Raw genomic sequence first — 16,876 nt, forward strand, 5'->3', positions numbered from 1 at the left:
CACGCCAGGTGACCCACGGACATGCTCTGCAGTGCTGTAAAATGCTCAGACTCTAATGCGACATTCTCACTCCACAGCACAATGAAGCTTCTTTATATTCAAATGTAACTATGATAACTGGCCTTCAAAGTATTTTCACTCACCCATCCAAGAGAGACGTGAGTAGGGGGCACACATCTCCAAAGACCACCCTCTGAGACTCTGCTGGACCATAAACCCTGAGAGACAAAGGGAAAATACTGCATTAATAGAAGAAGCAGAAAGCTACTATAGCATATGCAGACTCAGAAACCTGGGAACACAATGCCCCCATGGACTTCCCATCCCCTCAACACCATTGGAATTCTTCAACAAAAGATTAATCTGTGTTATTTTTCAAGATAATAGAGGTTAAGAGTAAAGATACTACTTTCTGCTATGAAAATGTAATAAGCATAAATGAAGTGACAAATGCTTGCAAGATAGGAGGGAAGGAAAGGGAGGGGAGGGGAGAGGGGGAGGAGAAAGGAGAGGGGAGGAGAAATCGGGGGGAGGGGAGGGGAGGGAGGAGGGGGAGGGGAGGACAGAGGAATAGGAGGGGAGGAGAGGGGAGGGGGAGAGGGGAGGGGGAGGGGAGAAGGGAGGGGGAGGGGAAGAGGAGGAGAGAGGAGAGGAGGGGGGAGAGGAGGGGATGGAGGAGGAGGGGGAAGGAGGGAGAGAGAGAGGGACAGAGGGAGGATATAATTATCCCATAACTAAATCGGCTCTACTGTGGAGGGCCCAACAGTAACAATGTCAAACTCACACTCTGAGCAATATTTGATATATAACGTTTGCTTTTTGTGTTCAAACTTTTAAAAATTTTGTTTTCCTAGGCCCCAGGTCAGTTCAGCAGAACTTGAATTGATATCATGGGATTGGATGTCTGCTCTGCAAAGGAAACTTCATGTGGTTCTGGTCTATAAACAGGTACAAATAAAACAAAATAGGAAGCAACGTCCAAAAAATGCCGTTTCCTGCACAATTTGAAAGCTGCCTGGAGCAAGCACAGTGAGAGAGCAGGCTCCCTGGCAGCTGCCCAGCAGTGGTGGTTGGTTGCACTTGGTCAGGTCTGCTTTGATGTGAAACTCAGTTTCCTGAACTACAGGTTTTGACTTAGCTGGAACCACGTGTTTTCCTTCATTTTCAAGGGTGCCCTGTCGCTCAGTTGATCCATGTCATCTCCAGCCATGGGATTAATTTTACACGGAGGGGGGACTCTTATGAGGTATTGCCATATGCATGATGTAGAGGGTATGGTGAGCACTCTGTGGGAAGATGCTTAGGGCTGAGATCTTTTTTAACTTTTCACTCAGAAAATACACCAAGATACAAAAGTAGAAAGAATAGAAAAGTCAGCCCCATGTGCACATTGCCCAGCTCCAGACCCAGGCCTGGCCTGCTTCTCATACAGAAGCTGACCTGAGGTCCATTTCATCTGGAAAAGCCAGTACATCTGTAAAGGATGATGACTTTAAAACATAACAGTATTCCCACGACCATGCCTTAAAAATGAATGTTAGTTATTCCTTAACACCATCCAAAAGTCACTGTTTGCATTTCCTCAATTGTCTAGTAAGTTTCTTTTTCCAGTCAGTGTTTTAGAAATAATAATTCATCATGGCATCTACATTGCACAGGGTTGCTGCCTTCTAAGTTTCCTAATCTATGGCAAGGGTTGGCAAACTTTTTCTGAAAAATAGTTTTTTTTTCAGAATAGATAGTAAATATTTTAGGCTTTGTGAACATCTTACCTTTAAAGAATACTGGAGTTTTTCCCAGTAATGGGAGGGAAAAGTCCAAGATGCTGACTACCTGCAATAGTCTTTACCTGCAATACTCTTTTCCTGCAATACTATTTACATGCAATACTATTTACCTGCAGTACTCTTTATCTGCAATACTCTTCTTGCAATACTATTTACCTGCAGTACTCCTTACCTGCAATACTATTTAATATTGCATCGAGCTATGATTGGCTTATGCAGTTGGACAAAAGAAATCAATTAGTGACATAAGAATCAGCAAAGGTAAAAGAGTCTCTCCTTGGAGCTAACACGGCCATACATCTGAGAAATCCAAATTCAAATGACAAAGAAAATTACTAAATCAATACAATAATTTAACAAAACAGCAGGTCATAAAATTAATGTGAAAACATCAGTAGCCTCTATAGATACAAATAGAGTTAGAAGCCATGCTGGGAGATGAGACTGTATTAGTGATCGCAACAAAAATATGCCTGGGAATAAACTTAATAAGAAATGTTCTAATCCTTCATAAAGAAAATGATAAAAGGCTCCTGAAAATACATGATTAAACTCAAATAACTGAAAAGTCACAGCATGTTCCTGAATAGAAGAGTCAACTCATGAAGATGCCCGTTTTTCCAAAGTTAGTTTATAAACTTACCTCAATCCCCCCAAAATACTGCCTATGCTGTCAAGTTTTTCCTGGAGCCCCACAGTTTTATTATAATTTTTTTTTTCCGGCAAAATAAAAGAGTGAGAATAGAAAGAAGCCCTGGAAAATAGAGGAACTGGGATGGGGCGGGCTCAGACACTGGAACCTTCTCTGAGACTCTATCTACAACAGCTTGGTCTTGCTGCGTGAATTAGTAAGTAGGCCGAAGGAAGAGGGCGAAATGCTAGACAGACACAACTCCATGTGGCAATGGGTCAGATAAAGGGACATCTCAGATCAGTGGGGAGAGAGGTGTTTTAAGAAGCGGTGTTGCAGGCTGGGCACGATGGCTCACGCCTGCAATCCTAGCACTTTGGGAGGCCAAGATGGACAGATCGTTTGAGCGCAGGAGTTTGAGACCAGCCTGGGAAATGGGCAAAACTCCATCTCAATATCCTTTTTTTAAATACATAAATTTTAAAATATTATTTTAAATTAATATTTAAAAATATAAGTGGTGTTGCAGTAAATGAAGAGATTTAAAAAGATAAAATTGGATCAATTCTTTTTAGAATGAACTAGGACACATTCCTAACAGACCACAAGTTTAATGAAAACCATCCGGCCATGCGTGTCCCAGCAGAGTCCACACGTGGGTTCTTCTAGAACCTGGAAGCCTTTTTACCTATGATCATGTAAAAACATACGTGTGGCTCAAAGACATCAGAAGCAGACAACAGACTGAGAAAGTAGTTGCAGCTTAAATATCTCTGCTATATCAAGTGCTCCTAGAAATACAAAGGGGAAAGGTCAGTCCTTGTAGAGAAAATAGCTAGAGAAGTGAAGAATGCACAGGAAAAAAAAAAAGATGCAAATGACGGAACCACACGGAAAGACTCAACTTCACTCTGAAGAGATGCTACACAGAGAACCCGTGTCTCACCCACAGACCGGAACAACCCATGCATCTGACCTTGTGCTCCGTGGGGATATGGAGGGAAGCTGGCCTTGCCCACGTGGCTGTCCGGGGAGGAGAGGCGGTCCCGGTGCTAGTGGGAAGCTGGCCTTAGCACCTGGCGCTCCCAGCACCCACCTCCCACCTCCCACAGTCATGCCCAGCCACAGCCAAGGCTCCTGTGCTTGCAGGCTGTCAGTCTCATTCTTTTTCTCCTAACTTTGACTTTTCCCTCAACCTGGAATCTCCTTTCCCTTTTTCTTTCTCTCTCTCTCTCTCTTTTTTTTTTTTTTTTTTTTTGAGACAGACTCTTGCTCTGTCGCCCAGGCTGGAATGCAATGGCCCGATCTCAGCTCACTGCAACCTCTGCTTCCTTGGTTCCATTGATTCTCTCTGCCTCAGTCTCTCAAGTAGCCGGGACTACAGGTGTGTGCCACCATGTCCAGCTAATTTTTTGTATTTTAGTGGAGACTAGATTTCACCATGTTCCCCAGAGTGGTCTCAAATGACCTCAGGCAATCTGCCCGCTTCTGCCTCCCAAAGTGCTAGGATTACAGGTGTGAGCCACCATCCCTGGCCTCCTTTCCCTTTTTCTCTGCCTGGTTAACTCCTGGTTAGCTGAGCTGTCAAGCCCTGGGTCGAGGGCCTCCCCCATCTCTGCCTCCCACCCCACTGCTGTGTTGGTGGCTTCTGTGATCAGTGCAACCTCCCAGGCACCGTCCCTACAGCTCTAGGTCTTGGTGGCAAAAATGCTGCCTTCCTCTCCCCTACATCCCTTGTGTTTAACAGGGTGCCTGGCACCTAATAGGTGCTCAGAAAATGCTTGCACTTGAATGACTATAGAAATTTAACGGCCGGGCGCGGTGGCTCAAGCCTGTAATCCCAGCACTTTGGGAGGCCGAGACGGGCGGATCACGAGGTCAGGAGATCGAGACCATCCTGGCTAACACGGTGAAACCCCGTCTCTACTAAAAAATACAAAAAACTAGCCAGGCGAGGTGGCGGGCGCCTGTAGTCCCAGCTACTCGGGAGGCTGAGGCGGGAGAATGGCGGGAACCCGGGAGGCGGAGCTTGCAGTGAGCTGAGATCCGGCCACTGCACTCCAGCCTGGGCGACAGAGTGAGACTCCGTCTCAAAAAAAAAAAAAAAAAAAAAAAAAGAAATTTAACACAAATGTGTCAGTTAGGAATATCGTATTGTAAATTCCTGTTCTACAAGAACACAGCCAGGAGTGTCCTTCAGATTCCTGATAAATGAATTATTCTCAAAACAATGAATATGACTTATTCTTTTTCTCCTTGCATTTTGGATCAATGGCATTACTTTTGGTTTTTTTTTTTAATAATATTTTTATTTCATGTAGAAAATATACCTTCTTCTGACCCTGGGCCTATTAATATTTTTTCTGAATAGTAAGAATTAAACTTTTCCCCTCATACAAATTTATTTTTACAGTAAGTTAAGGGCTGAAGGTGTTGGAAATTCTTTTTCGAATGGAAATAAAATATTTTGACATTTGCTAGGTCCATAAAAAGCTGTTATAAAAACCAACAATGTTCTGATTTCATAAGAACCATATGCTCTACTGTTTCTAAAAACAAGATGATCCCAAATGCTAAATGATATTACCCCAGAATAAATTCTCGCAGAGATTTACATTTAAAGTCTCCCTTACCTCTATAGATGGACAGCACATTGCACAAATTCTTCCATTTTCTGTTCACTTCAAGCAGCACAATTTTGACCTTTCCCTTCGACCCTCAGTGTACTGGTACTGAGACAGAGCCCTCTGAGAAGACACACGTCGGCATGGCCGGTGCTGCTCCACTTCCTTCTTCCCCAAACAAGGTCACGTGAGCCCCGAGGGTGGTTTCTCCACCACAGCGCCCTTGCCTGTGCTTCTCCACTGACCTAAGCAGCAGCCTGGTGTCATCCAAAGACTGAGACCTTCTGCCCAAATCCACCGCTTACTAAAAGCCATCCTTTAACTAGACTGGGCAGTGGTGCCCCCCGCAGCTTCCTCCTCAGGTCCTCCTGGGATGATCAAAGGCCTGAAAGTAGTTGGAGATTCTCAACGGCTACGTGAAGGTGACGTACGTAACTAAACTCCACCCAGCGCCCAGTGGCAAGCTTTAGCCACTCTGTGACTCTCCTGCCCACAGGAATTTCTCTGTCACTCAGCACTCGGCCACACACACTGTGGGACTCTGGCTGCTTTGCAGTGATGACCGATACCCACAGCCTGTGTGTAAGCCGCGTGGGGAAAGGATCATACTTTAAACTTTTTATTCCTAATCCAACCCTACTTTATTCCTTCTCTGCAGCTCTGCGCTAAGCACCCGAAGGTGCTCATTAAATCCTTCAGCACTTTAACCAAAGGGTGCATTTGGCTCTAAACATTTAACCCAATCCTTTATCAGTAGGCCACGTGCTTCCTTAAACTGGTGCTGTTTACTTCCCAAGTCAAGTCAAGCAAAGGACAAGGATTGGAGGTGGGGTCGGGAGGAAGGAAAAAGCTTTTACCACAATGTATCTACCACCGACACCAGCTGACATGGTCCAGTCATCATCCAGCAAGCCCACGATTTAAACACGATCTAAATGAAATTATCATTTCTCGGGATTCAAGGTAAGACCTTGTCCCCAGCCCTGCGGAGCTCCTGTTCCAGTTAGGAAGATGACAGTAGAAGCAGATACTACAACGTGCCAAACACTATTCCAACAGATGAAGCAGGAGCAGGAAATGAGAAGTCGGAGCAGCTGCCTCCCACCGAGGGACACAGGGAAACTGAGAAGAATTCCTCACGAAGGAGACATTCCCACGCCACACCCCCAGGTCCTTCATCAATGAGCGTCCCCACGTCTCAGATGAGTTTCCGTCATTTGTTGGGATGCCTGTCTCACCTAAACCTCCAGAGCCGAGTCCAGGCTCAAGGCCTCTTCCCCAGAGGTGCTTCCCTCATTAACTGTTCCACTCCAAACATTCCTTTCTTTCTTTCTTTCGTTTTTTTTTGGAGACAGAATCTCGCACTGTCATCCAAGCTGGAGTGCAGCGGCACATTCTCGGCTCACTGCAACCTCCGCCTCCTGGGTTCATGCGATTCTCCTGCCTCAGTCTCCCAAGTAGCTGGGAGTACAGGTGTGTGCCACCATGCCCAGCTAATTTTTGTATTTTTGTAGAGATGAGGTTTCACCATGTTGGCCAGACTGGTCTCAAACTCCTGACCTCAGGTGATCCACTCGCCTAGGCTTCCCAAAGTGCTGGGATTATAGGCATGAGCCACCACACTCAGCCAGCCAGGCTGGTCTTGAACTCTTGACCTCAGATGATCCACCCACTTTGGCCTCCCGAGGTGCTGAGATTACAGGCGTGAGCCACTGTGAGCCACTGCAACCAGCCCCGAACATTCCTTTCTTCTCCATCCTTGGCCAATTATGTCACCTATTTTGATTGCTTCACCATATTCTGCCAATGTTGATATTACCTATCATTGTAAAGATCTCCCAAGCCCCCCATCCCAAGCCTAGGTCTCAACTACGGTATAAACTCCTAGAAGGAGTCGGGCCCACCCCATTTCCCTCCTTACCCAACACCAGATTACTCTGAAGCACAGGCAAAAAAAAAAAAGAGAGAGGTTTTTACTTAGATTATTCCCCTGCATAATTGAGTTATCAAGAGAGGACAAAATCAGTAGTGGAAGAAAGGTCAGCCCAGTGAAGGACTGCTGAAAAAACCGTGTGTCACAAGGAAGCGAAGTTCCACAAATGTTTGTATAAACAAACATGATGAAGCTAAGCCATGGGGTCATTACTGCAAAGTGCTCATAAATTTGCTCCTTTTCTACACTGATAAAAAGTATCATTTTTCTCTATACTGTTTTTAAGTGCAGAAACATAAGAAAAAGCTCTTGCATGTGAAGACTGGCTTTGCTCTTACAAATCCCTTGAACCACCAACACCGTGTGTGAAAGTTTCTTCAGGAAGTTACTTTATTACATGTGAAACTGATGAAAATTTTCTTGAGTATTCGTAGTGAGATTTTAAAATATGATTATTTTAGGGGAAAAATCAAGTTATTTGGTTTCAGATATACAAAGTAAAATGTTTTTCAGTAAATAAATAATACAAATGCATAAGACTATACAGATTCTAATATTATTGCAATCCTTGAGTAATAACACGCATTCTACAAAATGTACTGTCTCTGAAGCTCTAGATCTCGACACATGGTGGCTAAGATACTACAACTCCCTTTCTCTCCCCTAACCAACACGTAACTAATGCAACATAAAATAGAAACAAAATATGCTTTTAAATATGCTGCTGACATTGAAGGGAAAAAAGAAAGGAAACTGGCTGGGCGTGGTGGCTCACGCCTATAATCCTAGCCCTTGGGTGGCTGAGGCGCATGGATTACTTGACAGCAGGAGTTCAAGACCAGCCTGGCCAACATAGTGAAACCCAGTCTCTACTAAAAATACAAATATAACTGGGCATGGTGGCTCACATCTGTAATCTCAGCACTTTGGGAGGCCAAGGTGGGCAGATCACTTGAGGTCAGAAGTTCAAGACCAGCCTGGCCAACATGGTGAAACCCTGTCTCTACTGAAAATACAAAAATTAGCCAGATGTGGTGGTGCATGCCTGAGGTCCCAGCTACTCGGGAGGCTGAGGCAGGAGAATCTCTCAAACCCAGAAGGTGGAGATTGCAGTGAGCTGAGATTGCACCACTGTACTCCAGCCTGGGCAACAGAGCAAGACTCTTTGTCAAAAAAAAAAAAAAAAAAAAAAAGAAGGAGGAAACTTTCTAGGTGCAAGAAATGAAGAGTGGAAAAAGGCTGAGTAGAAGGCTTGAATTGGTACTGCAAGCACCCAGGCTGAGAAACCAATCCAGACAGAAGCAACAGGGCTTACAAGCAGGGTTTTCTGCCCTCTGGAGACAGGAGGCAGGACATGGAGGTGCCATGGCTGTGCAAGTCCAGGGCACTCAAACATAGGCCTGGTCCCATTTTCACCATTTCAAGTGTGCCATGCAGGGGCCTCAAGCTCATCCACACCGTGGGGCTTGCGTCAGCCTCAGCCACCCCCGGAGCCCACTCTGTCCACTCGCTATGGAGTCTCCTGGAGTTTCACGTTGGTCATTTCTGTTGCTGCGGTGTCAAGTTCACCTGTCTTTCTCCTGCATCCCAACCAGTACGTTCGTGTCTCCTCTATGGTATTTCTTTCATCTCTAGAAGTTTTATTTGGGTCTTTCTATAATTTTTCATATCTCTTCTCAACATGTTTACATTTTCCTCTACTTCCTTGAACACACAGATTTATAATAACTGTTTTCACCTTCTTTACTAATTCTATCATTTGTATTATTTCTTGCTCTATTTCCGTTGTCTGAGTTTTCTCATTAGAGATCATATTTTCCTACTTCCTTGAATCATGTCTGGTAATTTTTGATGTCAGACTTTGCTAATTACTCCTAATTGGGTGCACCACGTTTTGACCCTCCAATCCCAGTAATTTTTCTTCAGCTTTATTATGGGATGCCAGCAGTTACTTGGAAACAACTTGATCCCTCAAGGCTTGCGTTTAAGTTCTGCCATGTGGCACCAGCAGCCTTCATTTCAGGGCTAACTTCTCGCTCGACCCAAGGCTTGTGTATCACGAGGTATTTCTGCCCTGGCGGGAGCACTCACAGTTCCCAGGCCTGTGTGAGCTCGGCTTCTCCCCGGTAGTTCTTTCCCGGCCTCGTCCTTCTTCCCGCTCCTGTGCTGGTCAGTGCTCAGCTGAGGCTTGAGGGGAACCCTCTGCCCTTCTCCAGATATGACCCTATCAAGCAACACAGGCTGCTGCTGGGGAGAGGAAGAGGCCTCAGGCACTGACGTCCTTCCGAGGAGCAGGAGGGCAGAGCCTGGGAGCAGGACCACTCAGCCAGCCCTTGGTAGCTGAAGGAGGATGAGCAGGGATTTGCAAAGGCCACACACATTGCTTCTGAGCCTTCCAGGGCTCTCCCACCACCCTGGGAATACACCATGACCTGGTGCTGAGGAAGGCATCTGACAGAAAGCCTTATAGTTAGTTGCTGTCATCACAATGAAATTACTGTCAACAAACTGGATATATAAAAAATGTCGATTTACTTAAAACGATGAACATATGGATGACAGATGTCCCTCGACTTCTGATGGGGTTGCAACCTGAGAAACCCATTGCAGGTTGAAAACATTGCAAGTTGAAAATGCATTTGATACACCTAATTTACCAAGCATTGCAGCTCAGCCTAGCCTGCCTTAAATGTGCCCAGAACACACACATTAGCCTACAGGTGGGCAAAGTCACCCAACGGAAAGCTTCTTGTACACTTAAGTGTTGACTGTTTCACGTAGTTTATTGACTACTGTACTAAAAGCAAAACCCAGAAGGGTTGTAATGGGTCCCTGAGGCACAGTGTCTACTGAATGTGTGTCTCTTTCACACTTTCCTAAAGTTGAAAAATCAACATCAGGGACCGTCTGCATTTATAATCACAATTAGTCAAGATGATAGGATGAATCGCACATTTCATTACTCAAACCCCAATGCAAAACTTGCATTTTTAATGTGGAAGTTTGCTTTATATGACACCTTGAAAAGCACTTACCTTTCAAAATGGTATGTCTTATTAATCAGAGGGTGGCCAGGACGATCACATTTCACCAGAACTGTTTCCTGAGAGAAAAGAGAAAAACAATGTCGTAAGACTTTGTGGGCTGCCTTAATTAAACATAAGCCCCACCAACCCCAGCCTGCCGCCTGTTTTTGTAAACAACAAAGTTTGCCTGGAACACAGCCCCACCCTTTGTTTACATGCTGTGTATGGCTGCTTCTTCCTCAAGGGCAAAGTTGGATGATTGAGTTGGAGACCACATGGCCTTCAAAGATGAAAATATTAACTCCCTGACCCTTTCCTGAAAAGGTTTGCCAACCCCATAAAGAGAAAAGAAAGTCGCATCTATTGAGGAATGCACAACAGAGCTCCTCAATCTGCGCTAGGCTGAGGGTTCAACACCCGAATTACTGACTGTAAGGGCCCTTGATAGTTCGCAGGAGAGACAAGGTTTTCAAATGGCTGAAGAAATCACATCTCAGACATCATTATATTCCATTGTAACCCATGGAATTAACATATCTGTTTCAAAAACAAATTTCAATCTTGCTGGACTGTATTCTTAAATTATATCCTGTGTAAGGGAAGCAAAGGCATTTTTCAGCAAGAAATCTGAAATTAGTTTAGTTTCACTTAAGCAAAGAAAAGTTGAACCTGGAATGGTTCCACTTCTAAAACAAAATAGGTATTCATGAAAAAGCAGGGGTAACAGGAAGAATGAAAACCACAACTGCAGCGGCGAATAACCCGGAGGCACCGGATTTTTTTCTAACAGTGTTTAGCGGATGCTAGGATGATACCTCCACACCGTCTTCTTAGTAGTGTGTGTGTCTGTGTGTGTGTGCACGTGTATCTGCAATAACATGTCAAAGAAGTGGCCTATTTTGTAAAGACAAAAGCTGTGAGATTCAACAGCTGTTTGTGGTTGTTGTTGCTGTTTGTTATTCGCGTACTGCTGGATGGGCGGTGGTGGGCAGCTGCCGGAGTATTGTTGCGTCTGGATTGTGTGAGGTCTCCGATGTGAAATGCTGATATAATCAGTGAACCTTTCCTGTCTTGCCAGAGGTGAAGGGCTGCAGGAATCCCTGGCATGCATCTGGGTGAGGCAGCTCAGGAAGCAATGAGTGAACACCAGCCTCAGCCCCGTGCTGCCTGGGGACAGAGCCTCGGCTGTGCCTCGGAGGCAGCCTTGGGTTACTACTCACTGCCCCAAGCCCGCTGCTATTGTCCTGGGTAATGAAACAGCACCCTGGCTGTCCTCCAACTGGCCTCTGCCTCCAGTCCAGCACCCCTCCCATCTGTCCTTTACATTGTTGCTGTAGAAATCTTCCTCAAATGCAAGTTAGAAAAGAAGAAAGCAGATGAAAGAAAGTTAAGAGGGAGGGAATGGGTGACGCAGAATGCCACCTGTTGCCGAGAGGTGGCGTGAGTCCTTATTTCAAACTCGATTGGACTTGGTAGACTGGGAGGTCACTTGCTACCATGATGTGTATCCAGTTTCCTGGGATGACTTCTGGGAGAGCGAGTGGGGATACAAGCTCGATCGCAGTGACTCGCAATGCTGGGAGGAGCAGCCAGTGGCTGGGGACAGTCCGTGGTCTCTAATGCATCACAGAAGTGACCACCAGGATGCAGAGCTTGCCGGCACGGCTTTCCCAGAAGCAGCTTATGTCTCTACTGAGTATTTACTGGGCAGTTATTGTGGACCCGAAACCGCTTCAGAACCTGCATGTTCTTACATGATAATGTCACATCCCCTATCCCAGAAGCAGCTCTTCAGTTCCTTTCACACTCAAAACACCGAAGCCAAACTCCGACACCCACCAGGACCAAGACCCTGGCCTCGCTGTAAGAACAGACCTCCCAGTCCCTAATCCAACCACCAGCCTTTCTCGTGGCGTATTTTCATTTTTCTGCTGTCCACTTAGGGTATACTGTTCCTTTGGTGCTATGCCAGAATGTAATCCTAGTGCTCCAGTATGAACTGCACAGGAACACACACCCCAAAGTGTTTTACTGCTGTCTTCAAATGTCCAAGTTTTAACCATAAAGAAAAGCAAATGAAAAACACAAAGGTCTACAATGTCTGACCCGAAAGCTCAAGGGACACCATACAAGAAACATGCAAAGCCATAAAAACAAACCTGAGTCCAAAAAGTCCCCCACACGACTTAGAACTCCATTCCACAGCGTGATCATTCAATCTTAAACATCCAAAATTATTCCACAGTGAAGTTTAATTTTTCCAAACAGCTTCAATGCTTTCCTGCCTGTCCAAAAACCCTCCCCACTCCTGATACTACATACCCTTAATCTCACAAGAAGGATTCATTTCTCTTGGCTTTTTAAACAGCTTTCTTTTATCCAAATTTTCAAGCTCTTGACAGCATCCTTCTTTTCAAGATGGGATTGCCCACCTGGGGCCACTTCCCTGAAGAGGCCTGCACACACCCGCAGGGGGACGCATGGCCCCTGCCTCAGGAATCACAAGGGTCCCATGAAATAACCTGTGAAAGCACCTGGCTCAGAGGCAATGATCTCTAAAAGCTGTTTTTCCTTACATTTACCTGCTGTAGCATCCAGTTTTTGATTTATATCCAATTTCCTAGGATAACTTTAAAAGCACTTAGGGCATAAAATTCTTTGTCATCAAATGTTAGAGCTAAAAGTACGTTTAATTCACCCTCTCCATTTTAAAGAAGGAAACCTGAGAGGAAGAGGAGACCAGTGAACGACATGCAGACAGAGTCAGGGACTCTCCCAGAGGCAGACACAAAACAGCCAGGAGGGAGGGACTGCACATCAATGCGCTCCGTGCAAGCCAAGGCTGCCTGCTGCGGATATCAACAGTCCTGTGGATGGCAGTTCAAGGCCCGATGAACCCGAGTTAAAAAAGAACAAGTAATATATTAAGGACCATACAGTCTCTGACCATTAAAAATTTTGTCTCAGGTGTATCAAATCTATCAATCCTGCCAAGCACCACCACAAAAATATTATTTACATTGGCTACATGTAACTAAATAAGTGTCATTTGATACACAGGCTCTGTTGACTGTATTCAGACATTCAAGTCAGTAACTGTCAAACTTAACAATAAGGGAGAATCACGGATGAACAAAGACAGTTCAACAAGAACTTGATGCAAAGCCAGAAATCTGTTCTCCCATGTCTGATTATCAACTGAGTGGATATAAATTAAATCAAAAATGAAAATAAATAGCCTTTAAGACAGCCGCCAGGAACTAGGGCAGCAGCCAGATTCTACATCTGAGATCGACTTTATTAACAGATTCAATCCAAACGATGAAACGCTGAATTACATTGCAAATGGACATGAAGTGCCGTGTTACACGTCCAATACAAACTCAAACTCTGTTTAGACTTTTGGAAATAAAAACATAATGTGGGAGCCAGGAGATACAGGGTCACAAAACGGATCATTTGCTTTCTCAGCAGATTTGATGGCACGAAGCCCTTTAAGGAGCAGGCCTATCAAATTAAAAAGCAACATCTTGGATTCTGATTTAAAAAAAAAACAAAAAACATAATCCAAAATGCCCCAATAAAATGTTATTCTATTTTGACGGGTAAGATGGAAAACCTCAAATATCTGAATCTGAAGATTCGGTGGAACTTTGGCAGGAACGGGAGAGGACTGCCAAGAGAATGAATCAAGTAACAAGGAACAGTAACAACAAACGACAGTGATGTTAATAATCATAATAAGCCTTCCCCAGGGGCTGGGGCCAGGCCTCAGCCTCAGGATGCATTTCCTCACTGAAAAACTCCTTCAGGTTAACCAGGATGCTCGCAGACTGAGGGAAGTGTAGAAAGGCAATTACTAAACCACAAATACTCGGGTGTGTTCACTTAGAAAAGAAGGAGATTGATAAGGGGAGGGAACTGATGAGGTCCCAGGGCTCCTGTTAACTCAAAGTCCTGATCATGAGGATTTAATCTGTCTCCTTTTGTTGGACTCAAGCATACTGGTGCTTAAGGCATCAAGTGAGATAAAATATATATATATTTGCATGGTGGGAGCAAAGTCAGCAAGACGCTGACCAGAGAGAGCTGGTGCTCAGCTCCCTCCGCCCAAGAAAGGACCAAGGCAATGACTACACAGCTAAGCTCCGACTGCGTGGAAGGAAGAGAGCTGAGATCTGGCCGAGTGCGCAGTGCAGCGTGGGAGTGGAGAGACAGCGGTGCTGACTGGAAGTCCAGGAGGGCAGAGTGGAGGCACCCGGCTGCTGCAGCCCCATCTCCCCTGCCTGGGTCATATCTGCCTGGAGTCAGAAGGGACTTCCCGTTGCAGGGAAAAGGGAAGCAGCAGATCCCCACCAGCCCCCGTCACCACAGAAAACATCTACAGTCCTTACACCAGGGGAATCCTGCAGTCCTCGCAAGCCCTGAGCCATCTGGGAGCTGCAGGAAATTCACGGCACAGCTCCATAGCCCCAGATTAGGAGCACACGGTGTGCACTGCTCACCTCCCAGCCATCCCTGTGAGCCAAGCTGCTGCAGCACAGCCCCATCTTGAGACCAGAGCCACCTCTGGAGCACACCCTGCTCTGGGGAACAGAAACCATGGCCATTCTCCAGCCTTGGAGCTCCATCTTCGTGATGCCAAGCCCACACGTGTGACTGAACATCACAGCGCCGGCTGCACGGAGCCTGGGCCCAGGACTGGCTGTGACTCTGGCCTTGCACAGCAGGGAAACCAATCCCCATGGCTGCCCTACCAGCTGGCGGAGTCGTCTAGTCTGGGGCGGAGTCGTCTAGTCTGGGGCGGAGTCGTCTAGTCTGGGGCGGAGTCGTCTGGGGCGGAGTCGTCTGGGGCGGAGTCGTCTGGGGCAGAGTCGTCTGGGGCGGAGTCGTCTGGCAGTCCCAGCCACAGCAACTCTGCCTTTGAGTTAGCTAAGCTGCTATTCACCCTCCCTAAGCAGGAGAGGCCCCTGAGCCTCCTAGTGGCTAATACACCTCCAGGCCAGAGGAGAGGCTGTGTACCTGTGCTCAGGACATGAGAAACAGCCCCACAGTACCCCAACACCTTACAGACATGCCCTTGACCTGCCCAATAAGAGCCTGAGAAACAGCCCTGTGGCCACCATCAGTAGGCATATCCCCGAGCCAGCCATGCAGCCTTGCACCTGTACCCCAGACCCAAGAAACAGCTGCACAGTTCACCCCTGGTGGAAACATCCCAGGCCAGCCACACAGCCTTAATTAAACCTGTACCCCAGACCCAAGAAACAGTCACACAGGTCACCCCTGGTAGATATACCTCAGGCCAGCTGAGCAGCCATGTGCCCTTGTCCCAGGCCTGAGAAGCAGCCCTGTGGGCAGCCCCTGACAAACACACCCTCAGGCCAGCCAAGCAGCCATGCAGCTGTGGCCCAGACATGGGAAACAGCCCCTTGAATTGGTCCCAGCAGACACATCCCAGCTGAGCAGCCTTGTATCTATGTCCTGAGTCAGAGAAACCACCCTACAGGTCACTCCTGGCAGGCACACTCCCAGGCCAGCTAAGCAACAGTGTGCCCATGTTTCTGGCCAGAGGAACAGCCATGTGGCTCCAACTCCAATGAGCCAAACCCCATGTTGGATGACCTACTTTGTGCACGTGTGTATCCCCAACCTGAGATATAGCCTGAGAACCTACCCTGGGAAAAGCTGCATCACTGTTACCACAGACTCCCTCACTGTCAGCCACTGAGAAACTCACAAATACCACTAGTGTGTATGACAGCTGAAGAAACTACATGGAGACTACATTACTGTGTCCCCCTAGAACCACGCACCCTAAGTCTTTCCTCATGAAACCTACTCCATAAAATTGGAAGAGACAATTTTTTCACCAGATGTATAGGAGTCAATGTTAGGGACACAGCAACCATGAAAAAGCAGGGAAATATGTAACCTCCAAAGGGAAGTAATCCTCTAGTAACAGACCCCAATTATAAGGAAATATATGAAATACCAGAAAATGAATTCAAAATAACAATCTTAAGGAAACTCAGTGAGATACAAGAAAATACAGACAATTCAATGAACATAGGAAAACAATTCATAATTTGAATGAAAAATACCATAAAGAGACAGAATTATAAAAAAGAATTAAATCTTAGAGCTGAAGAATTCAATGAAATATGACATAATAGAAAAATAAAAATTTTTATTTCATTGAAATAAAAAATACAATAGAGAGCTTCCACAACAGACTAGACCAAATAGGAGGGAAAAAATTCTAAACTTGAAGACAGGTCTTTTGAAATAACACAGGCAGACAGAGGGAAAGAGAGAGAATAAAACAATGAAGAAAGCTCACAGGATTTATGGACAGCTTTAAGTGAATCAATATTTGTATTGTGGGCATTCCAGAAAGAGAAGAGAAAAGCTGAAGAAAACATATTTAATAAAAATATAGCAGAAAATTTCCCAAGTCTTGTGAGAGCAATGGACATCTAGGTCCAGGAATCTCAAAGAACCCCCAGGCAGGTCTTCTCCAAGGCACATTGTAGTAAAATTGTCAAAAGTCAAAGACAAACAAATAATTTTATAAGCAGCAAGAGAAAAGCATTAAGTCACATATAAGTCCATTAAACCAACAGTAGATTTCTCAGCAAAGACTTTGCAGTCCAGGAGAGAATGGGATAATATAGTCAAAGTACTGACTGAAAGAAAAAAATAATTCAGCCCATAATATTATACCCAGCAAAGCTATCCTTCAGAAATGAAGGAAAAATAAAATCTTTCACAGACAAGTAAAAACGAAAAGAATTCATTACCACAAGACAGGACTTACAAGAAATACTCAAGGGTGTTTTACATCTGGAAGTGAAAATACAATAACCATCATC

The 16,876-nt window shown here is 45.5% G+C and overlaps 1 protein-coding gene across 1 annotated transcript in view; it reads right to left on the minus strand.

Moving 5' to 3' along the window:
* KIF25 (kinesin family member 25) overlaps window positions 1-16,876 on the minus strand; it is a 64,144-nt gene that overhangs the window by 15,491 nt on the left and 31,777 nt on the right. Inside the window, exons 8-9 of the mRNA XM_030929558.1 lie at window positions 10,011-10,078; window positions 144-218 (exon numbers count right to left, since the gene is read on the minus strand). Of these exons, the coding sequence (XP_030785418.1) occupies window positions 144-218; window positions 10,011-10,078 (143 nt within the window). The remainder of the gene's footprint in view (window positions 1-143; window positions 219-10,010; window positions 10,079-16,876) is intronic.

The sequence above is a fragment of the Rhinopithecus roxellana genome, chromosome 4, assembly GCF_007565055.1.
Source record: "Rhinopithecus roxellana isolate Shanxi Qingling chromosome 4, ASM756505v1, whole genome shotgun sequence".
NCBI lineage: Eukaryota > Metazoa > Chordata > Mammalia > Primates > Cercopithecidae > Rhinopithecus > Rhinopithecus roxellana.